Source organism: Salvelinus fontinalis, chromosome 19 (assembly GCF_029448725.1).
Source record: "Salvelinus fontinalis isolate EN_2023a chromosome 19, ASM2944872v1, whole genome shotgun sequence".
NCBI lineage: Eukaryota > Metazoa > Chordata > Actinopteri > Salmoniformes > Salmonidae > Salvelinus > Salvelinus fontinalis.
The window spans coordinates 25,966,939-25,991,654 of NC_074683.1; the positions used below are offsets into that span (position 1 = coordinate 25,966,939).

The window sequence follows — 24,716 nt, forward strand, 5'->3', positions numbered from 1 at the left end:
AGGCTACAGAGTCACGCTTGTACGAGGTCAACCTTCCTGGAGAGGCCAGGGCCAGAGATCAGATGGTGTACACCATAGGTACTGAGGACAGACAGGTTATTTCCAGCGAGCAAGTGGACACCCTTAGAGAGTTGGATATCTCTGCTGCTACCCTTCATAGGGAGCGAGTGACCCACCAGGCTGCAGTGCTGCAATTACAAGAGGTAGAAGAGAGAGTGTCTGTGACTCCCACCCGACCACCTCCAGCCTCAGCTGCGCCTATTAAACAACTGCATATGGCCGCTTTTACATCTGCTGTCCAAGAGAGCCAAAAGCTCGTAGAGCAACATTCTGACCGTATCCAAAGCCCGGAAATCTTAGAGCTTGTTCCTGCAAGGGAACATCATTCAAACATAATGTCTGCCACATCAGAAGAGGTTATTCCTCTAATCACAGTGAGAACTGAGGTTTTAGGAGACAGAAAACCAGAACAGATTAAGTCATCTAATGAACCAAAACAGGTTGTCAGTAGTCATCTAGTTGAAACCAGGTTACCAATTCTGAAAGAGAAATTAGGTATAACCACTAGGCCTGAGGAAGAGAGAAGCTTCAGAGTTACAGAGGGGGTTAAGATTTTATATACCGCTACATCGACTGGGCAACTGCCACTATCAGAGTGCCATTGTGATACACTATCAACATCGGATAAACCCACTCAGTCCCTGCTAGAGAAGGAACGTCCTAACCTAGTGGTCGCACCGGTCAGTGAGACTCAACATACTATATCCAAAGAGCAGAGATTTGAAATACACAAACCTAAACAAGAGAGTGCTTTGGTAAGTAAAGATAGGTTATTTAAATCAGCCATGAGCGCTGAAGAAAAACATCTGCTCCAGACTGAACACTCAAAAGCTGTTCCAGGTTTGGAAAGCGCTATGTCTTTGCAGTTTGAGAAAGAAGAGGAACAGCTCTTACATCTACAAATGATTAGTAAGCAAGATATATTGCAGTCTGAAGGTAGATTTACTTGCGAGAAGCAATTGCCAGAGAGTGCAGATGCAAGAAAAAGCCCTACTTTGTTGCACACAGTCACCCACAATGAATGGAAATCTGTCACTTGTGAGAAGATATCTGAGTTTTCAGCTCAGCTGGACACAATTTCAATTGAACCAAGAAAAGAGGCCAAAGCTCCTTTACATCTTCAGTCTATTCAGTCAGAAAGTGTGTTACCTAAAGAAGGTTTACTTAGTCCTGAGAAGCCAGATCAGCAGACTGCAGTACAGAAACAGGAAAGAGCCCGCAAACATGCAGCAACCTCAGAGGATAAAAGGGAATTTAGTGCAGATTATTCCAAAACTCTTGATGTGTCCGTGACAGGAGTTCAGTTAGAGCTTAGAACAGAACCCAGACCACAGAACATTCTTCAGGTCACTTCACAGCCCATGCAGCTACCCAAAGAAACACCATTTACTAGTGATGTCAAACAGCAGCGTGCATTAATCGAAAAGGAGGATCGCTGGAACATTATGCAATCAGTAACTGTGGTTGACACTCAAAGTATAGAAGAGGGGCATACCATAAGTTTGAAAGCAAATGATGCATTCAAACCTGTAGTGAAAATTGAACCAAAGATCCCGACAAAGCCTGTCTATATTGAAGAGAAGGCAATAGCAACGGAAGGTTGTGCCATTTTACATGCAGCTGAACAGGATTTTGCTGTTCAGATCCACGAAGGTCAGTCAGTGAGACAATCAATTTTATTGGAGGAGAAACACATCATTGTTGGTGAGCAATCAAGTGAAATTGGAAAATCTGCAGGATTGGTTGTCAGTGGAAAGACTCAGCCTAAAGGGGTATTATTTGTGCACGAGTCTCAGGAGAGCCAAGTTCTTCCAAAGGAACTTACCTTTGTGATCCCAATGCCAAAACCAACAACTTTGGGCATCAGACATCAGTTGAAAACGGCGCTTCAGTCTGCTGTGGCTCGTGACCAGCCACTTATACTTGCAGATGTTGTTGAGAGATTGGAGGCTGTCGAGGTACAGGAAGTGATGGTAGGTAGGGAAACTAAGGGTGCAATGTTCACCTACCTTATCACAACACCAGGTGCCCCCATGGAAATAACAATTGCTTTTGAAGGAGAATACACTCAGACTGCTGATCTGAGGACAGAACTCCAAGCAGCTTTCCATGCTATAGTTTATAGAGAGCAACAGACCCTCATTTTGGACCAACCTGGCACAATGCAAATAGTCAAGCCTCAGAAAACAAATGTGAGCAGTGCAAAATCCAAAGAAATGCTGTCATCGGTGGTGGAAACTGTCAGAGTAACAGAGAGTGCAGCGGGTTTCGCATCCCCTGTAGCCCAGTCTGCTGCTCAGAAGACTGAAACGATGGCTTCGTTCCAAAGCATAACAGCTCAGGATCGCACTGTGGTGCATGAATCCAGGCAGACTACTAGGCAGGAGACCAGATCTGTGACAGTAAAAAGCCATGATGAGAGAGATGTAGGTGCTGCAGATTTAACCACAGCAGTACCCTTCGCCTCTGTCCCTGTCGAACAGTCTCATGTGTTTATACAGAGAGAAACGATGGAGGAGTTTCTGTCAGAGGCAGTTATGATTAGTAAACTTCCTGAGCAATTCACTAAAGCTTATCCCATTATTGTAACTCCCCTGGAGGATATTTGTTCAGAGAAGAATAGTATGGTTACTTTTAGTGTAACCATAATGTGTGTCACAAAAGTTAACTGGCTTTTCAATGGAAAGTTGGTCAAATCTGGCAAAGAATTTAAGTGTTCGAAAGACCATGACACATACACACTAGTAATCGGCAAGATTGTCAAGGAGAAGCACGAAGGAGAATATATCTGTGAGGCTGAGAATGAGGCTGGCAAGGCTACAACAACATCAAGACTCACTGTTGTCTCGAGAGGTTGGATAATGGGGATATTTTCATATTTTCATAAAAATAGTAACTAACGCGACATAAACTTCCATTGGTGATTCCTAGCATGCATTCACTTTACTTTAAAATCACTATAAATTAACAGTAATATTTCCGTTGATACCACCCCCATATCCTCCTGCTTTCTTGTTCCAAGGTATCTTCTTTTTACCCATATCACTCTCTTAAAAATCCACCTCTGGTCCATTCCCCGTCATTCTCTTTGACTCCACATCACTCTCGTCTTCCCCATTGAGTCCTGAAACCCTCTTTTTGCATGCTTTCTTGGACATTTCATCTTGGTCTCATTTTCTTCATTGAAGTGTTTTGATCCAAACCTAACATCATTTCCCTCCACAGTCCCTCCTGGTCAGTTCTGTTTGCAACCTTCCATCCTAGGTTCACCATTTCACCACTTTTAACTACATCAACTAGAATCATAGCCAGTGTGTTAATTGTACTATTTTCTTCCCTTTCCCTGCACATTATAGTGCCACCGGTTTTCAGGTACAAAATCCAGCCCTTGGAGATCAATGTTGGCAGCCAGGCCAAGTTCGAATGTGAGATTGAAGATGCACCAAATGTGCAGTTCAAGTGGTTCAAGTCTGGCACTCCTATCAAAGAGAGTGCAAATTGCAGGATCATCAGTCGGCAATTGATATCTTCATTGGAGCTTCTGAGCCCAACCAAAGCTGACAGTGGTGAATATACCTGCAAGGCTACAAACCAGAATGGCAGTGACACCTGTGCCGCCAAACTCAACATAACTGGTGAGTGAACTGAACTTTTGTTTAAATTATTTCAACAGGTTGTCATACCAAAGGTTATGGTTTCAGGAATATGATGTGCTTCTTCTCTCCACAAATCTAGTTATGGTCATCTGTACTCGCTCAAAAAGTTCAAACAAATGATCTCCCTTGTGATTTGTCAGGTTATTGGATTTTGTCAGGTTTTTAAATAAATCTTCATATTTTGTTAATTATTATGTTTTATTATGTATTTTTTCCCTTTCTTATTTTCAAATTTCATAGAACTTTTCCCACCTGCCTTTATTACTAAGCCTGATCCATTGACATTGTATGTTGGGAAAAAGGCAAACATTCAGTGTGTAGTCACTGGATCTTCACCGATGACTATTGTCTGGCATAAAGACAACAATGCCATTTCTTCGGGGGGAAACTACAAAATCTCCTCAGAAAAGAATAAATATATTCTTGAAATATCAGAACTTGAACTTACTGATCAAGGTGTTTACCTGTGTAAAGCGTTCAACAGTGTTGGAACTGCTGTGTGCAGCACGGAGATGAAGGTCATCAACAAACCCTATTTTGTGAAAACACTTGAATCAGTGTCAGTCGCTGTTGGAAATCCACTACACCTTGAGTGTCAGTTGGATGAGGATACCGGAGTGTCCATCACCTGGATAAAAGATGGCAAAAAGCTCCATCAAACAATGGATTGTAAACAGTCTTTTGAAGATAAGATGGTCACTCTTGATATTCCAAAAGGAAAACTTAAAGACACTGGAAACTATGTCTGTACAGCTGCCAATGATGCTGGAAGCACAAGTTGCTCCACTTCAATAAATGTTCAAGGTAAGGCTAAGCAGTTAATTTTCAAGCTTTCTGCAGTATTTGTGGCACAATATATATGCAATTATGGAAATTAACATCTTTGGATTATGATCAGATAGATTTATAGATTTTGCAATATCTTCACCCAGCTGTATCTTTTGGCTGCATCTTCAACTGCCTTTTGACAAAATCTCATACTTTGAACTTGTATTTGCTCCTCTTTTTCTGAGTTTTTGTTCATTAGCAATGACTTCTTAAAACATTGTTTTGAATTGTTCAATTGTTCAATGCATACGTCCTGCAGAACCCCCAGTCTTTGTAAAGAGACTGGAGCCCAACTTGGTCTGGAAGCAAGGCATAGCTGCACGTTTGCAGTGCACAATCAAAGGGTCACCTGAACTCCATGTCACCTGGTTTCTAAATGACAAAGAGCTCTCGGCTGGCGAGAAATACAAAATCACTTTCAAGGGCGGTTTTGCTACTTTGGAGATCAGTGAAATTGCTTTGTTAGACAGTGGAAATTACACATGTGAAGTGCTGAATGAAGCTGGCTGTGAGAGCTGTAGCACCAAGTTAACTATAAAAGGTTTGTTGTGTCAGTTATGTAGATAATTACAATATTTGATATTGTCTTCTGAATATTATGTTATTGTGAAATTATATCAAATATCTCTTCTCAGAACCACCATCCTTCAAAAAGGAATTGCAAATGGTTGAAGCAGTCAGGGGCACTGTTGCTCTCTTCCAATGTGAAGTTGCAGGCACTGCCCCATTTGAATTCAATTGGTTTAGGAGTAAGAAACCACTCACTTCCGATAGGAAATACAAAATTGTTTCTCAGGACTCGATTGCTTCTTTGGAGATCTGCTCATTTGAAAGTGCAGATGTTGGGGAATATCAATGTGTTGTGTCAAATGATGTTGGTTCAATCACTGCAAAGACAATTGCCAAACAGAAAGGTTAGTTAAAATAAAACACATTCATGGAGGATATTCTTATTCTTCTTATTCCTCTTACCTATGTATTCCTCTAAATTATAATGACTATTATTGCAATAATTGTAATTTTTTAGAACCACCATCATTCGCAAAGAAGATTGAGAACACTACAGCAGTTTTGGGCAATGCTGTTAAACTGCAGGGTACTATAAAAGGCTCTGCCCCTATTACTGTCAAGTGGATGAAGGATTCTGAATGGCTTAGGGATGATGCCCCTAATATCACCATGGCATTTCAGAATAATATTGCCATTTTGACAATAGCAACTGTTGACATTTGCCATGGTGGAAAGTACACTTGCCAAGCAGAGAATGAGGCTGGTCAACAAAAATGTGAAACCTCTTTAGCAGTTCAAGGTTAGATTCAGAATATTTCATACATGTATACTATTTTGGGCCACTGTTGATGTTTCAAATCTAAAAATCTTTGTATAATTACATTTTAGAACCCGCTAGAATCTTAGAGAAAGCCGCATCCATCAACGTGACTTCAGGGGAATCAGCAACCTTGGAATGTACAATTGCAGGAAGCCCGGATCTTAAAGTGAAATGGCTCCAAGATGGAAAGGAGATTACAGGAGGTCGAAAATATAAAATCACTCTTAAAGACAATGTAGCCATCTTAAAAATTGTTGCGGCAGAGAAAGGAGGCACATGTGAATACACGATGGAAGTTTCCAACCGCGTCGGAAAAGATCAGTGCTCTTGTTCAGTCACAGTGCTAGGTTTGTTTTGTAGTTTATGCTTTTTCCATAATTACAACTTGAGGAACCACAAGAATGTTATAATGAAAAAAGTTATATTCCCCTCAACAGATCGTGTTCTTCCACCATCTTTCACAAAAAATCTTAAGAAAGTTGATGGAAATATTGGTAACAACATTACTATGGAGAGCAAAGTATCTGGATCTCAGCCCATGTCCATCTCTTGGTACAAAGACGATAAAGAAATAACAGCTGGACAGAAATATCAACTTGAAATGAAAGAAACCACGGCTACATTGGGAATAATCCAAATAGAAAAGTGTGATGAGGGAGTATACACATGTCGGGCAACAAATTCTGCTGGATTTAAAGAGAGCAGTGGAACCTTATGTGTTAAAGGTTAGAATACCTATACTTATTACAGTAACATAGTTTAATAGTAGTATAATAGTGTTACATTATTTTGTCCATAATGAAGCTGAACGAACACATTCATATTTTGTCTCTTCCAAACTGAATTTAGAACCTCCAATCTTCACATTAAAACCTGACAACCAAGATGTCGTACCAGGATCTACTGTTGTTCTGAAGTCTGCTTTCACTGGAACAGCTCCTCTTACTGTTAAGTGGTTCAGAGAGGACAAGGAGATAACCACTAGAGGCGCAAGTTTTATCAAGAAAGACGCTTCTTCAAGCTTCTTGGAACTTCACTCAGTGAAACCCAGTGACTCGGCTAACTACACTTGCCAAGTGGCCAATGATGCTGGGAAGGTGGCATGCTCTGCAGTCTTGTTTGTAAAAGGTGCCTTTTCTTTGATTAATTAAGTATATTTTTTGTACTGCTTTTCTTGATGTTACTGTCTTTTGAAGTAATTGTTATCATCAATTATTTTCAGAACCACCTCAGTTTTCAATGAGGCTTGAGCCATTAAAACTGGTGAAGAATGGACAACCACTTACGTTGACATGCAAAGTCACTGGCAGTCCTGTGATCAATGTTAAGTGGCTTAAGAATGAGACTGAAATCGCTTCAAATGATAAATGCAGACTGTCCTTCACTGACTCAGTTGCCTCACTGGAGATTGCCAACTGCTCTGTTGATGATAGTGGAGATTATATTTGTGTGGCATCAAGTGATGCTGGTAGTGACCACTGCGGCAGCACAGTTACAGTCAAAGGTGTGTTCAGTATTCACTTTTACAGTTTATCTGTACTATGTTATTGTTTGTGTAGAATAATAACATTATTTTATCTTTGTTGTAGAACCTCCCATGTTTGTGACAGCTTTTGAGTCCAAAGAAGTTGTGAAAGGTTCTGATGTTATATTCGAAGGAGTTATTTCAGGCTCAGCTCCATTTGAAATATCTTGTTATCAGGACACCAAGCAGATCAGAAATGACAAAAGGCATAAGATAAATATACAAGATGGTGTAGTCACTCTTCAGATTCTTAAATGTGAATCTGGGGATGCTGGAAAATACCAATGTAACATAGAAAATGAAGTTGGGAAGACAACATGTGATTGCCAAATTACATTAAAAGGTTGGTTTAAAGTCAACATTATAGAAATATACTGTAGCTATCTGTATTTGATAGACTGTGACCTGTTGTTATTATTGAATTATATCTTGACATGTATGGTCTTCCTTCAATAGAACCACCCTCGTTTGTACAGAAAATAGAGAACATCAGTTCTTTAGTTGGCTCAGAGATTTCTATGCAGTGCACTTTAAAGGGATCACTGCCCATGACTGTATCATGGATAAAGGAGGATCATGAAGTTAAAGAAGGCGAACATATAAAGATATCTTATGAGACCAGAACGGCAGTGTTAACTTTAAGAAACACTCAGATGAAACATGGTGGAAAATATATTTGTCAGGCACAGAATGAGGCTGGAAGTCAGAAATGTGTTGCCACGCTTACAGTCAAAGGTTGGTTGGATGTTTAGGTCTTTTACTTTGCAATTTATATTTTCTTTTTATCACAGTGTTGTATTATTGAATAGTGGATTGTTCATTTAATATTTTGTTTATCACAGAACCTGCAAATATTACTGAGCAAGCCAAGTCTATCAGTGTAACAACAGGAGATCCAGCTACTCTTGAATGCAGGTTCTCAGGATCTAAAGTCCTCAAAGCCGTGTGGCTGAAGGATGGAAGAGAGCTGACATCAGGTCAAAGATACAAAGTACAGAGCAGAGATAAGAGCTCTGTACTGAAGATACTCTCTACAGAGAAAAGTGATAGTGGTGAATACACCTTTGAGGTTTCAAATGATGTTGGAAGCAGCACCTGTGAGGCTTCAATCACTGTTCTAGGTTTGTTGATCAGTGGAGAATTTTTATTTGAATCAATCTTAAATGTATGTATACCCCGCCGTCATACAGTGTACAACTACTCACCATATACTATTTACTTTTATGGTAGATCAAACGATTAAACCATCTTTCACAAGAAGACTGGAGAAAATGGAGAGTATCAAAGGATCTTTTGCCCACTTGGAGTGTCTTGTGTCTGGATCCCTGCCTATATCTGTACTCTGGTACAAAGATGAGAAGGAGATCAAGAGCGATGAGAAACACAAATGCACATTCTTTGAGAACTCAGCATTTCTGGAAATTAGTCGTCTTGATAGTGCTGACAGTGGCGGCTATACCTGCATTGCTAGTAATAAGGCAGGCAAAGACCAGTGTTCTGGTGCCTTGCTCGTGAAAGGTTTGTTAGCTTTGGATTGTCTTTTGATGTTAGAAACAGTGTATATCCAGTATATTGGAAGGTGACAGCAACTTTGACAATGCACATCTTCACCTTTCATCAACAGAACCGCCATCTATTCTAGAAAAACCTGAATCAATGGATGTTTTGCCTGGATCAAAGGTTCAGTTTAATGTCCTTTCGTCTGGCACGCCACCCTTGACCATGAAATGGTTTAAAGACAAGAAGGAGATCTTATCAAGCTCGGATTGCTCTGTGATTAAAGATTACAACTCTACTTCACTGGAGCTCTTCTTTGCCAAAACGTCAGACTGTGGAAACTATGTCTGTGAAATACATAATGACGTCGGCTCTGATGTTTGCCAGGCAACGCTCTTTGTCAAAGGTTGGCATTGATCTTCAACTTACCTTTGTCAATATATTTGGACATTTTTATTGATGTTAATATGTATTTACAAATAGTTAATCTTTTTTGCAGAACCTCCCAGTTTCCTTGAAAAACCTGACAAATTATCAGTTGTGAAACTTAGAGAAAATAAACACTTTGAGTGCCATGTTGGTGGCACTCCAGAAATACAAGTGCACTGGTTCAGAGATGGGAAGGAGATAAGTCGTAGTGACAAATACAAAATGTTCTTTGTTAAGTCTGTGGCGAGCTTAGAGATAATTGGTGCTGATGCCAATGACAGTGGAGTATACTTCTGTGAGGCCCGTAATGAGGCAGGCAGTGAGAGCTGCAGCATGGAGCTAGCCGTGAAAGGTTGGTTTAGCCTACTTCCAGTCTTTTGAGACAGTAATTCAACATTTTACTCAGATGTTTATTGACACAACCCCCCACTCATTTAAACCTGCTTCCTTATTTCAGAGCCCCCAACATTTATTGGAGAGTTAACGCCTGTTGAAGTCGTGAAGGGCTCTATGACTGTCTTTGAATGCCAAGTGGCAGGAACTGGTCCGTTTGAGGTTACATGGCACAAAGATAAAAAGCAGATCAAAACCAATAAGAAGCATGCAATTTATGAATATGGTAATGTCATGAGCCTGAAAATACAGGAATTTGATGCTTTAGATGTTGGTGGTTATCAGTGCACAGTTTCAAATGAGGTGGGAAGCTGTTCGTGTAGCAACACAATGTCTATGAAAGGTTAGTCACTTATGATGATCATTATTTCTCTAAGTCAATTTTCATATTGAAAATGTCAGCATTTTCAATTTATTATTCTGATGAAATGTTTTCTTCACATTAGCGCGACCGTCTTTTGTAAAGAAGATGGAAAATGCTTCCTCTGTTTTGGGGAGTGTCGCTACATTTCAGTGTGTTGTGATGGGATCGCCATCTCTGTCTGTACAATGGAAAAAAGATGAGAACTGGATCTTGGAAGATCCTAAAACTGAAAGGATCTTTGAAAATAATGTGGCAACTCTAAGGATTCCGATCTGTGAGGCCTGTCACAGCGGGAAATATACCTGCCAGGTTGCAAATGAGGCTGGACAGGACAAGTGCTTTGCAACCCTGATGGTGCAAGGTGTGTCTTTGCTTGATTTCAACTTCAAGTTTAACATTTTGAAGTTGATCGTTACTTTGTAGCTAATCCTCATGTCTGCTTGTTTGTATTTTAGAACCACCTAAGATTATAGAAAAACCAGAGGTGATAAATGTCACTCTAGGTGATGCAGTCAGTTTGGAGTGCAAGGTCTCTGGCACCCCTGAGATCAAAGTAAAGTGGACAAAAGATGGAATAGAACTCACACCCAGCAGGCAAAATAAACTTAACTTTGAGAATAACCTCAGTAGTTTGAAGATTCAGTCTACACAACTGGAAGATGCAGGGGATTACCTGTTTGAGGCTACAAACTCTGTTGATACCTGCAGCTGCAAGGTTAAATTGATTGTCGTAGGTCAGTGCAAAATTACTTTGAATTTCTCAGTTATAAAAACATTTGGAATACAAAAGTCGATTTTACTCTCCATTGCTAATGGATTTTTGTTGTTGTTTTGAAACAGAACAAGTCATTGCGCCTACTTTCATCAAGAAATTAATGGAGATTCAGGAGGTTTTGGGCTCTGTAGTTTATATGGAATGCAAAGTCGCTGGTTCTTTGCCAATATCAGTGCAATGGACCAAAGACGGCAGTGTCCTTGCAAGCAAAACCAAGTATCAGTTAGAGCAGAAAGACAACACTGTGTCTTTGGAAATTAAGAATTTTGAGGAAGAGGATACAGGGGAGTACTTGTGTAAAATCACAAACAAAGCTGGAAGTAGTGATTGCAGTGGTGCATTAAAAGCAAAAGGTCAGATTCATACTTTTCGTTTTTACTTTTACTCTTAAATCTTACTCTTACATTTCTCTAGGCACCAGTTGATGAACTCGTCTCTCATTTAATCTTTCTTCCAATGGTTTTTAGTGCCACCAAGCTTCGTATCTGAACCTGAGTCCCAGGCTGTCATTCCCAAAGCCACTGTACACTTCCAGGGTGTCTTTCAAGGAACACCTCCTTTTACAGTCAAATGGTTCAAGGATGACACTGAACTGATAACTGGACCATCATATTCAGTTGGACTGGGAGGCTTATCTTGCTTCTTAGATATTTACTCAGTTGGATTTTTGCAAAGTGGAACGTACTCTTGCCAAGTTAGCAATGACGCTGGCACTGTGAAGTGTACAACCAATTTATTGGTGAAAGGTTGGATTATATTCTTTTTTGCCACCCTTCATTTATTTAATTCCATCTCTTTTTTTCATTTTCATCGCTCCTTCACCACTCTGCCTATAACCCATGCGTAACAATTTTTTTTTCAGGGTTGTCTTTCTATGTAATATAACAAATGTATTCTCCCATCTGGCGAACCATTGGCTTCCTCCCATCATCATCCCATTCTTTGTTGCTGATAATTTTTTAATCCTTGAAGTTCTCCAAATTCTAACTTCATATTCTTGGGCTTTGCAGAACCTCCTGAATTCGTACTGAAATTGCCACATACAACGTTCGTGAAGCAAGGCGAGCCACTCCATCTTGAATGCAAAGTTACAAGTGTGCCCTCTCTGCGAATGCAGTGGTACAAAAATGACAATAAGATAACAGATGGTGACAACTGTAGAACTTCATTTGTTGACTCAATGGCAGTCCTTGAGCTGCGCTCCACAAGATATGCTGATGATGGAGTATACACCTGTGAGGCACAGAATGATGCTGTGGCTGTAAACTGCAGCACCATCATCACAGTGCAAGGTCAGCCACTGAAAAGAGACATTGCCTTTTGCAGTTCATTCATTCTCTATAGCATGACCTTGAACGTATGATTCCTCCTCCCTTTCACTGACAGTGACTTATTTTTGACATTGCCTTTTGCAGTTTATTCAGTCTGTGTTATGATGTCAGGTTTTCCTTTAAAATAGTTGCAGCATGAACCTCAATGTATAATTATTCATTGACCTTTCCACCCTTTTTAAATTCCATTGATTGTGTTTAATGGTCACTACTTGGATTACACCATTGCACAGCTAGCATGGACTAAAAAGCATGATCCTTTGAAGCCCTCTTTTCTCTTATGATTGCCAATGTCCACTTGCTTGGGTAGATGCAAACTTGTTTGCCCTGGAATCTTGCAACCTGCTTGCCCTGGAATATTTAACTTTAATGAAACTGATCGGCCAATTGTGTTGTTTCTAGATCCACCAAGTTTCATGAAAGTACCGAAACCTGTAGAGGGGATCAAAGGAAAAGATGCTATGCTATACTGTGAACTGTATGGCACAGAACCCTTTGAGATAATCTGGTACAAAGACAAAAAGCCACTTAAGGAAAGCAGGAAATATAAGATGGTGAATGAGAGTAGCTCTGCCACTCTCCATATTCTTGCAGTGGACCCCTCAGATGTTGGTGAATATGAGTGCAGGGTCACAAACAAAGTAGGATATGAAACATGCCATACAACAGTTACGCTCAGAGGTCAGTAAACTATATCTTCAATGGATATTCAACATATCTTAGTTATATTCAAACATACAACATTACCTGTATGATTGCTTCTCCTCACCACAATCAATCCTTTCTCACTATTCAGAAGCACCTGTTTTCGTGAAGAAACTGGTAAACCAGTCTGTCAAATTGGGTGAAGAAGTCACTCTGATGGCCACCGTCAAAGGCTCTCAGCCTATAACTGTTTCTTGGGTGCAAGATAAGGATCATGTTCTTAGGGATGGAGACAACCGGAAAATCACATTTGAGAACAGCGTGGTCACCCTGAAGGTCTTTAAGGCTGACCAAACCACAGGTGGCAAATATACCTGCCAACTCAAAAATGATTCTGGAGTTGTGGAATGTGTTTCCAACCTCACTGTCTTAGGTTCGTAGGACTCCATGTCCCCACTTAATGAAGATTACATTGATATACATTTGGTAAGTTTCTGCTTTCTAAATATGAATTGTGGTCCTACTTAATTTTCAGAACCGGCTACCATTGTGGATAGCCCAGAGTCATTCAATGTCAAGGCGGGGGATTCAGCAACTCTTGAAGTCACTGTAGCCGGAACACCAGAATTGAAATCTAAGTGGTTCAAGGATGGTGTTGAGCTCTCCTCTGGCACCAAACATAAGATAACCTTCTCAAAGAATATCTCCAGCCTGAAAGTCATGTCGACAGAGAGAGTTGATACAGGAGAATACAAATTTGAGGTCAAAAATGAGGTTGGCAGTGTTTCCTGCAAAACAACCGTCACTGTCCTAGGTTGGTACCACTAGTATCATACCTTCCGATTAATTCAATTTGATATTTACAATCCATTGCCATTTTATTACATTTACAATCCGTCATTACTTATTATTTTTTAAACAGATAAGAAGATTCCACCCACATTCATCAGGAAACTGAAAGACACCCATACTATTGTTGGTAAACCTGGTGAAATGGAATGCAAAGTTGCAGGTTCTCCACCTTTCACTATCTCTTGGCACCACATTGGTCAGGAGATCAAGAGTGGACCAAATCACGAGATTATTTGCAGTGACAACACCTGCAAAGTTAAACTGCCAACTCTTAAGTTGTCAGACTCTGGAAAATACACATGCAAAGCCGTTAACACAGCAGGAGCCAGTGAAACAAGTGCTTCTATGATTGTACAAGGTCAGTAAATATGTACACTTGTCAGCATGGATTTTTATCCTATGGAGAAAAATAAATCCAACATGAGAGGTGATGTGTTTCCAAAAGAGAATACTTACGCTATACAACATCTATTTTTTCTTATTAAGAACCTCCAACCTTTGTGGAAAAACCTCAGTCAAAGGAAGCTCTGCCTGGTGCAAATGTAACATTTTCAGCAACAGTCCACGGAAGTGCCCCACTGAAAATGAAATGGTTCAGGGGCACCAGGGAAATTGTGTCTGGAAAGGGCTGTGAAATTGCTCTCCAGGGCAATGCAGCTACTTTGGAGCTATACAAAGTGGCCAAATCAGATGCTGGAGAGTATACATGCCAGATTATTAATGATGCTGGGAAGGAAAGTTGCCCAGTTAATCTGTTCATGAAAGGTTAGTTAACATGGTAATGAATTCTGAAATTACTTTTTTTTTCATGCATATTCTAACATACCGAAACTACAGCGATGTTACTGATTTGACTATTGCTCCTCCCAGAACCAGTACAGTTTGTGAAGAAGCTGAAGGACATGTCTTCTGAAAAGGGGAAACCTTTGAAACTTGAATGCACATACAATGGAACTCCCAAAATATTTGTGACTTGGTTGAAAGATGGGAAACAGCTCTATGCCTCTTATCAGTATAACGTGTTGACCACAGAGACTTCCTGCATCTTGGAAGTACTCAATAGCGATAGCATGACGGCAAGTGGGAAATACTCTTGCGAAGTTACCAATGGAGTCGGAACTGATATCTGCCATGCTCAAGTGACCTTATTAGGTAAAAGCATCTCAATTCAATCATATGCATTCAATCATATCCATTTGATCATTTTTTTATTTAACCATTTTTATCTGTCACTTTAGAACGACCATTCTTTGTTGAGGAATTGGAACCAATGGAAGTCACTTCTGGTGATCCAGTTTGCTTGAAATGCCACATTGGAGGAACCCCTGATATTAGTGTGTCCTGGTTCAAAGCTGACGGAAAGCTTCGTGCTACCAATACTTGTCAAATGACATTTTCAAATGGCATTGCGACTTTGATACTAAGCAAACCGTCAAAGATTGATACTGGTGAATACACATGCAAAGCTGAGAACAGAATAGGATCTGCCTCCAACAGCTGCCACTTATCAGTGAAAGGTGATGCTCGTCTTAGTTTTCTTTGTTTGCTTCATTTTTACCGTCACAAATGTTATGCATGGTAACAAATGTAAACATGCCTTCTGTTTAATTGCTCCATTCTAGATGTCAAAACACCACCTTCCTTCCCCAAGAAACTTACTTGTCTTGAACAGGCTGTAGGACAGCCAGTCATATTTGAGTGTCGTGTTGTAGGATCCTCTCCTTTAGAAGTCTCCTGGCTAAAAGACAATGGATCTTTAAAAAATGATGGAGAATACTTAATGTCTTATGATGATAACACTGCTGCCCTAAAAATTGCACGAGGTGAAATGAAACACTCTGGGGAATACACTTGTATAGCTACAAATAGTGTTGGAACTGCATCTTGTAAAGCTAAGCTCGAGCTTCAAATTCAAGGTTGGTTGATTTTTTACAGATTTCCTGTTTTTGCTAAAGTCTTTCATCGTTAAAAGTATGGCTTCGATAAGCTACAGCAAGTACTACCACTGTGTTTGTGTTGAAATAGTATTTTCTTCATGCACAAACCATACTAATAACAGTGATGTAACTTAATTTCACTATTGCTCCTCTCAGAACCAGTACACTTCATCAAGAAGCTGGCAGACATTTCAGTTGTCAAGGGCAAACATTTGAAACTCGAATGCACATACTCTGGAACGCCCAGCATATTTGTCACCTGGCTGAAGGATGGGAAACAACTCTATGCCTCTTATCAGTATACTGTGACAACCACAGACACCTACTCTATGTTGGACGTCCTTAACAGTGACAGTTTTGAGGCAGCTGGGAAATACTCTTGCGAAGTTACCAATGGAGCCGGAACTGATATCTGTCATTGTCAAGTAAAAATAGGTAAAAATCTTTTAAAAATCTTCTTACATGTATTTCTTATACATGTTTCAGGTACAGTATTTGATCACTAGTTGTGTAAGGTACATTAAACACTAGTTGGCTGTATGGTTACCATTACACATTTTTGTAATTTGTTGTATATATGGTTACCATTACCTTGCAATATTTTTGTATTTCCTTTTATTTCAGTACGGTTCCAGAAAAATTATTCCTAAATGCTTGCAAATAATATTGTTTATCTACATCTTGTTATAGTGCGCCTTATATTTTGATTCAAGGACATGAATTTGAATTTTCATAATTCAACCTATTGATGTATAATTTATTTTGTCACTAGAGCGCAAAATCTCCCCCAACTTCACCAAGAAGCCTGCAGAGACAATGGAAGATACAGAGGGTCATTTGGTGAAGATTGAGGGTCGTTTATCTGGATCTCAACCCATTGACATCGTTTGGTCCAAGAATCACAGTGAAATTCACGCCTCTGATAAGTACGAAATGGGATTCAAGAGCAACGTGGCCATGCTGTATATCAAGAGCTCCCAACTCTCAGACAGTGGTGCTTATACCTGCACAGCCACCAATGAAGCTGGCAGTGCCTCCTACCAAGTGTCACTTAACATTTCAGGTACGTATCTTTGTGTGTATTGTCATATTATATTTGTATGCATTCTGTTGCATCACTAGTCAACATTTTTGTGCATGCTTCTATGAAAAAAATCTTTGTTGTTCACTAAACATCACCAGAACACAAGAAGGGCCCTGTATTCGACATCCCTCTCAATCCTGTGACTGTAAATGAGGGTGAGAACCTGAAGCTTAGCTGCCATGTCCATGGAGCCCCTCCTCTGAAGATTAATTGGTTGAAGGACAGGAAGGAGATAAAATCCTCCACAAACTGCAGAGTTGTTTTTTCTGATGGCACTGCCTCTTTGGAGGTCCTCCGCACATCGAAAACAGATGCAGGAGACTATCTCTGCAAGGCTACCAACGATGTTGGAAGTGAATTTGCAAGGTCCAGAGTGACAATTAGAGGTAACAAGGTCATATTGTGAAAAAGTATTTACTTGTATACTGTTGCTGCAATTTGACATGTCATTGTGATTTTCCCTCTGGGCAGCTGCTTGACTGAAATGCTGTTTGATTTCAGGAAAAGAAGTCAAACCTGAGGCCGCTGCTGCAGCCCCAGCTCCAGCAAAGACTCCAACAAAGAGATTCGACAACTTGTTCTTTGTGGATGAGCCCCAGAGTGTCAATGTAACAGAGAGTAAGTATGATTAACTTTTTCTCAATTACATCTAAACATTTACCTCAACATCCTTAGAAAATACTTTACTGTGCTTGTGCATGATGCCAACTTTATGTTGTTTCTGACTCACAGAGGGCACTGCAACTTTCATTGCCAAAGTTGGAGGTGATCCTATTCCTAACGTGAAATGGATGAAGGGCAAGTGGAGGCAGATCACTCATGGTGGACGCATCACTATTGAGCAGAAAGGCCCAGATGCCAAGTTGGAGATCACAGAAATAACTAAATCTGACTCCGGACAGTACAGATGTGTCGCAACTAACAAAGCAGGAGAAATAGAATGCAGCACTGACCTGAATGTTGACGAAAGGAAAGACACCGGGGGAAGAGATGGAGACTTCAGAGCAAAACTGAAGAAGTATGTGTAGTTGTAAAGAAATATGTAATGCCACCAATAACTTTAACTTCTAATGAGAGACACTTTAAATTATTTTAACTACTATATATATCCCTCTCTTCACACACAGGACACCATCCAAACAGAAAAGTCCAAAGAAGGAGGGAGAGATTGACCTCGTGGAGATTCTTAGGGGTGTGGACCCCAAAGACTATGAAAAAGTTGTTAGAGAATACGGAATCACTGACTTCCGTTGTCTTCTTCAGGCCATTGAGCAGCTGAAGAGAGAGAAAGAAGCGGAAAGTGGAAAACCGGTAAGATAATAAATAATTGAAATGGCCTATCTAGGACTAAGCATTGCTCGACATTGGCACTGGCCCAGGAAAGGTTTCACCCTACAGGGAAGTAAGTCATCCAGGATAGCTTGCTGCCCACCACAGCTTTTTCACAACTGTTCTTGGGGCAGCAAAAACTACTCTGCTTTTATGGATTTATCATAATGTTGAGCCCTGCTGGAAAATAACTATTTATTGTGAATATGATATATTATTATAACTATACATTTTTCTGATCCAGGAAACTGAGCATGGAGGAGGATCTAAGGACACGGCCAAGTTTATGGCTGAGTTGCAATCAAGAATGCAGGCTGAGGTACTAAATAAGAATAATAATTCCTAATATATTAAGTGTTGGAACTATCTGAATACGTCCACTAAAATGTGTTAGGTTAGAAAGAATATCCACTGATAATAATACTTTTTATCTACAGCCTGTCACTCTGGTGAGCGACATTGAAGACCAAGATACCACTCCATTAAGCACAGCAACCTTTGAGTGTGACATCAAGATCAACTACCCTGAGATCACCCTGTCCTGGTACAAGGGAACTCAGAAGCTTGACAACGATGACAAATATGAAATCAGCATTGTTGGTGACCGTCACATCTTGAAGATCAAGCAGTGTCAAACCAAAGACCAGGGAAACTACCGTGTTGTATGTGGCCCACATATCTCCAGCGCCAAATTGACCGTTGGGGGTAGGTACTCATTTATGTTTTTTGAGTCCTCATGAAAGAGATGTACGGAATTGTTTATACTGGGAATTGATCTATTTCTTATTCCCATACTAATTTACAGATGGAGATCAACAAGGTAAGGGACCATAGTTTGAACAAATAGTTTACCTCCAGGATATCACTTACTAACCTCTTTGCTGCTCGTATTGTACATGTATTTGTTACATCTTTGTTTGTTAGATTTTTCTTGTTCTTGTTCTTTATGTTTGACTTCTTTATGTTTTACTGCATTTAACATAGATTCACTTCGATATTTAAGATCCCACTTAAGAATCACAATTATATTTGTAATAAATTATTTAAAGAAAGGATGTAACATTTAAGATAAAAAATGTTACTCATAGTTTTAAACAAAACCAAACTGCCACCGCTAAGAGTGATTCCCATGATCTGCTTTTAGCTGGCATAATTCACTTCACCAAACGCATCCGGAGCATTGAAGTGAATGAGAACCAATCTGCTACCTTCGAATGCGAGTTGTCCTTCGACAATGCTATCGTTACATGGTACAAAGACACTTGGGAACTTAAAGAGAGCCCAAAGTATAACTTCAGAAGTGAAGGCCGCCGACACTTTATGACCATCCGCAATGTAACCTCTGATGATGAAGGTGTGTAGATTTGAGTCAAGCAAATTTACTTTATAGTCGTACAAATAAAAATCTAATAATGAGAAACTCAGCAATCTTCATTACTAATCCTGTAGGCGTTTACTCGGTGATTGCGCGGTTGGAACCCAACGGTGAAGCTAAAAGCACAGCTGAACTTTACCTTTCAGGCAAAGGTCTGTACATTTACTAGCTAGATATGCCTATAGGCATTTATATACATCAATTATTATTCTCGTGTTATAATACCTTTACTTCCTCCTTTCACAGAAATTGAATTAGGAAGGGTTCCTTTTGGTGAGTATTATTTTCAAATTAACCAAATGCCAAATTAACAAATGTAGGACCAAATAAAAAAAAATCCCAAAGACCTTTTAAAGTACAGTAAAACCACACGTCAACCTTGTTTGAACAGAGTTTATAGGTTGGACAATCACTGTGACAAAATATTTAGTAATTTTCTGAAACCCTTTATACTAAGGGTCTTTATGACATGAAAATCAACATAAAATGTAAGGTATATTATTGGACAGGCTTTGTTGGATATGTGACGTTTTACTGCCATAGCAAATAACCACCCCAATCTAATATTCTGTAAACATTAACCATGTGTATATTGTCAGATTATATGTATACTTATGTATTACAACACCCTTAGATGTCCCAGATTCATCAATACAAGCATACAAAGGTAAGATTGGCACATGTTCATTGTTAAGTTGAACATTTACATAAGCTAAACTGGAATCTTTTATGGTACAATTAAGAATTTCTTCCGTTTTTAACCCAAAGAAGAAACAGCTGAATACTATTATGAGGAGAGGACAGAAATGAGAGGTACAATACCTTGTGATTTATCTTAATCCCACATGCGACTTCTAATACATACTTAAATCCTTCATCCCTAATAAATACCTCATCCCTTATCAAGACCTCATCCCTCATCAATACCTCATCCCTAATATTAAATACTTATCATCCTTTAGTTGGGCCTGTTGTTTGGGCACTTAAACTCATCACAAAAAAATCTAACAATCCATCATCACTTCCTTATCATTCCTTCTTAATTTCATTGTTTTTGTTTATTCATTGTAGTTGAATGGTTTCTAGTGTCACTAGTAAGATGATGTGTTTATTCTCTCATTCCAACAATGTATTATTTCCATTGATTATTATCATTTGATATACTAACTAGAATTTGAGCAAGAAATGCAAGAAAGTTGGGAAATGCAAGAAGAAAAGATAGAACTTCAATTCTCTTCATACACAGGTATAATAACAGTATTCTGGAGATAACATGTATCAGTCGATAAAATAACAATAATTACTAAATATCTGCATATGGCAAGAAATCTCTCTGTTTGTCAACTGTAATAGGTTCAAAGGTTGTTTGTGTGTGTGTGTGTGTGTCTGTGTGTGTGTGTGTGTGTGTGTGTGTACTTTATGTATGTCATGTAAATGTCCCCTAGTTTTCTTGTACTAACACTTTTATTTTATCCCTCTTTTTTGTGTTTCTTCAGTTGTTGTACTGTAAATACAGGATCATTGATTAATCCCTAATATCACCATTAAATCTATTGATTTACCTTAAATGTTGTATGGCATTGTTGTTTCTTCTATCCTATTTGATGATTTGTTTTTTAAAGATATGTTATGTCAGTCCTACATTTGTTAATTTTAACTTCTTTAAATGCCCTTAGCTAAGTTTGTTCCTTGTTTTTCATCAGGAGAAAGGATACCCGTTGATGAAAGTGTTTCCAAAACTCAAGTGGGAACAAGAGAAGGAGTACCTAAAGGTATTGACACGAGACAGCTTATGACAGTACGCTTATGGCTGTGAATTAAACTTGTAAACATGCCAAAATCAATGTTTCTTTGTAACTTCTCTTGAAAAATGGCCATTGGGTCTACATGTTGTCAAGGAAAAACACTCCTATATGTGTTCGTCCAACCAAACTCTTTTGTCTGTCCAACTACTGTACATACCTGCTGTTATCTGTGAGTTTGCCAATGTGCGGCAATATCTATTTGTATAAATATCAATTTAAATGTAAAGTGCTTTCATTAACACAGTATTAATGCAACACCAAATTACTGCAGACAAAGCTTTGCAGTAGTATTAGCCTACTTACTAAGTTACTGACTGTGTTTTTGTCTATTGGCATGTAAGGCAGTAGTGTTTTTGCGATAGTATTAGCTTACTTACTAACTTATCCCCTTTGTGTCTACTGGCGCACATGGCAATAGTATTTGTGCTGTAGTTAGTATTCTAATGAAGGAATTATCTTTGAAGTTCCTGAAGCTTACAAGAAACCTGAGGAAAGGCCATCAGCTCCAGCTCCGACCAAAGGTATTCACATGACCCTGTGCTTCTAAGGTCATTCTTCCCTTTCTCTTTAATTCTATGTTGTTTGTCAACCATTCTTAATGATTGTTCATTTGTGTAAAACATGTTTGGTTTATGTCAAATATGTTTGATGTCATCAGTTATGTAGGATGTGGGATCTACAATGTACAGCGTACTGTATGTGCAGAGAAAGACATTTAAACAGAATCACACTGTTTTTAAGTACCTGAAGCAAGGAGGCCTCATGAAGAAAAGATCACTCCACTGGTTGAACATGAAAAGCCCTATCCTCCCACCCCTACAGGTACAGTAATGTTGTGTGTTTCTGTTACTTTATCTGTCTCTCGCTCTTTTCTCTGTCTGTCCTTTGTGTCTTTGTCTGTTCATCTCTTAATGTGAATAGCACGCTGGTTTGATTCTTAGCATCTTACATGTGTTTACTTTAATCAGATAAGTCTAGTAACTTTTTCATTTATCTTAGAAGAATATGTTGAACCAAAGCGGCCTATTTCACGACCAGAACCCAGCAAAGGTATTACACCTTTTTTTATGTCAGCCAATGCTTTATATAAACTGTTTTTGATTCGTCTCATTTTCTGTGCATGTTCAATGTGTCTTTTCTATGTGATTTTATTCCATATTTTTGAATGTGTCTGCGGCTTGTCATTGTTTGTGGTTTGACAGTTGGTGAAAAATACTCACTGTTAGTCTCATCAATGCCTGTGAAGTAATTCACTTGAGAGCATTGGATAATTTCTTATTGAACTGTTTACTGTCATGTGTGTATTCTTGCTTTCTCTTAGTCTTAAATCTTTTATAAGTATATTCTTTACATTTGCTAATGGTAGTGTTTCTGTATTACCTGAAAGATGTGCCTAAACCCATACCTCATATGGCTACTGAGCCCAAAGTGGCCCCTGAGACAAAAATGGCACCTGCAGCTAGGGTTGAAGCTCAACCAAAGCCAAAACCCACTCCCACAAAGACACCAGAAGCTCCTCATCCCAAAGGTACAGTTATATATTGTCTTTAATGCTCTTTCCTACTCTTGTCCTTGTATGACATGTATGCATTATTTTGTCCAAGTCAAGCACAATGTCTTTATGTCTACCTGTGTTTATTGATGTTTGTAATGAGATATGTATGCATTTGTTTGTTTTGTTTGCTTCACTCTGAATTATTTATTGAGCATTAAAACAAAACAAATGTTCTTTAAAGTTCCTGAGGAATACCCCAAAGCTGAGCCCATTAGAAAGCCAGAGTCACCTCCACAAGAGGAAATTTCAAAAAAAGGTAAAGCTTAGTTTAGCAAAAACTCGTTGCAATATACTTTACATCTTAAGCTGTGTTGTATGTACATGTCTTCTAAGTGTTGTGACGAAGCTATCTCTTCATTCTTATTTATGCTAACCTCTTTAGCAGTGTTTTTTAATTGTTACAAATTCTCCCAAATTACAATTCTTAAATTATTGTATGGATAATTAGCAAGCAATATTAGAATCTGTAGAGTCAGCAATCACAAGATGTGTTTGGTTTCCTTAGCAACAGCTTAAACAAACCCAAATATTGGATTGCTGACTCAATAGGTCCATCGAATATGTGCTGGCAATTTGTGATTTGGGTGAATCATCCATTTAATCATAATGTTCTTAAAAAGTGCCAGAAATAATCATCAAGAAAGAAGAACCCACACCTCAACCACCTGCAGCTAAGGTTGTTCCCCAAAAAGTACCAGAGATCACAAAGAAAGAAGAATCTGCAATTCCACCACCTAAACCTAAGGATGTTCCCAAAAAGACGGATACTACTCCAACAAAAGGTACTTGAAAGTCATATATCCTTGAGGGTATATGTACTCTTCTTATGCAATCCACAAATCTGATTGTTTCTTGATTTAAATAATGTGTTGTTTGCCAGTATGTTGAAGGTTTGTTTGTCAGAAATGTTAATGTTTTCTGTAAATTGTTGTCTTTTTATGGTTATTTCTTGACTTAGCATGCTCTTTGTAAATGTGCAAAGCACTCGTTAGAGTGTGATTAGCACATACTGGTTTCTCTTCTTCATCCATTGATGATTTAAGTAGAAAAAAACAACTGCCGAATGTCCTTTTAAGTTTTCACGGATGTTAAAACAACGGAGAGGCCAAAGACAGATGCAGATAAAAAGCTGGAAACTAGTAAGCCTAGGCCAGTTGCAGCACCAACTGCACCAACTGCACCAACTGCAACAACACCAACTGCACCAACTGCACCAACACCAACAGAGGCAGCTAAAAAAACAGCAATGAGCAAATCAGAGCCAATTGCAGCACCAAAGGAAGAGGCAGTTAAAAAGCCACAGCAAGCAACTAGCAAGGCAGAGCCAGCTGCACCAAAGGAAATCCACACAGAGAAAGGTATATATTTCAATGTCTTTGGATATTGAAAATGCTGATGTTATTAACAATGGTTTCCTTTCCATTTTGAACTCTTCTTTCATACTCAAAACTCTTGGTAGTCTTTTGAACAGAATGAATTCCTTAAGATTTTGTTTATACTGTGCTTGTGCTGTCACGCTTGTACTGAATTTCGATTTGTTTGGTAATGTCATGTATGTCTTAAAAAAGTGAAACAGAAGGATGAGCCGCCTGAGAGAACACCAGTAACTAAACCTAAAAAGGAGGATGAAGTTGCTCTCACAAAAGGTATGCTAGAAACCATGACTTCTCCTAAAGCACACGTTGGTACATACATGATTCTCAGTAACTTTGAGCTCCTTTTAGTGATTGCTTTTATTATTAACTTGTTTGAATAGAAGTCCCCCAGAAACCAGAGAAAGTTACTCCAGCTGCAAAATTAGAAGTTACACCTAAGCCCAAAGAAACCCCTGAAGTAAAAGGTATTGTACTGCATTACACATGTTCTACAATTCTACATTCTAAAATGCAGTCATTACAGATAATTTGAAAGTCACATTTTGATATACATTGCATTCGGAAATTATT

General features: G+C 39.0%; 1 protein-coding gene across 1 annotated transcript in view; it reads left to right on the forward strand.

Annotated features, from left to right (window-relative positions):
• Positions 1-24,716, forward strand: part of ttn.1 (titin, tandem duplicate 1) — a 167,156-nt gene that overhangs the window by 24,105 nt on the left and 118,335 nt on the right. Inside the window, exons 40-64 of the mRNA XM_055871142.1 lie at positions 3,417-3,695; positions 16,395-16,685; positions 16,805-17,092; positions 17,208-17,324; positions 17,439-17,724; positions 17,834-18,017; positions 18,280-18,354; positions 18,473-18,740; positions 18,841-18,855; positions 19,180-19,389; positions 19,485-19,562; positions 19,657-19,683; positions 20,045-20,077; positions 20,179-20,223; positions 21,114-21,182; positions 21,680-21,736; positions 21,957-22,037; positions 22,215-22,265; positions 22,603-22,743; positions 22,952-23,026; positions 23,391-23,552; positions 23,847-23,938; positions 24,050-24,128; positions 24,339-24,416; positions 24,527-24,622. Coding sequence (XP_055727117.1) covers positions 3,417-3,695; positions 16,395-16,685; positions 16,805-17,092; positions 17,208-17,324; positions 17,439-17,724; positions 17,834-18,017; positions 18,280-18,354; positions 18,473-18,740; positions 18,841-18,855; positions 19,180-19,389; positions 19,485-19,562; positions 19,657-19,683; positions 20,045-20,077; positions 20,179-20,223; positions 21,114-21,182; positions 21,680-21,736; positions 21,957-22,037; positions 22,215-22,265; positions 22,603-22,743; positions 22,952-23,026; positions 23,391-23,552; positions 23,847-23,938; positions 24,050-24,128; positions 24,339-24,416; positions 24,527-24,622 — 3,177 coding nt within the window. The remainder of the gene's footprint in view (positions 1-3,416; positions 3,696-16,394; positions 16,686-16,804; positions 17,093-17,207; positions 17,325-17,438; positions 17,725-17,833; positions 18,018-18,279; positions 18,355-18,472; positions 18,741-18,840; positions 18,856-19,179; positions 19,390-19,484; positions 19,563-19,656; positions 19,684-20,044; positions 20,078-20,178; positions 20,224-21,113; positions 21,183-21,679; positions 21,737-21,956; positions 22,038-22,214; positions 22,266-22,602; positions 22,744-22,951; positions 23,027-23,390; positions 23,553-23,846; positions 23,939-24,049; positions 24,129-24,338; positions 24,417-24,526; positions 24,623-24,716) is intronic.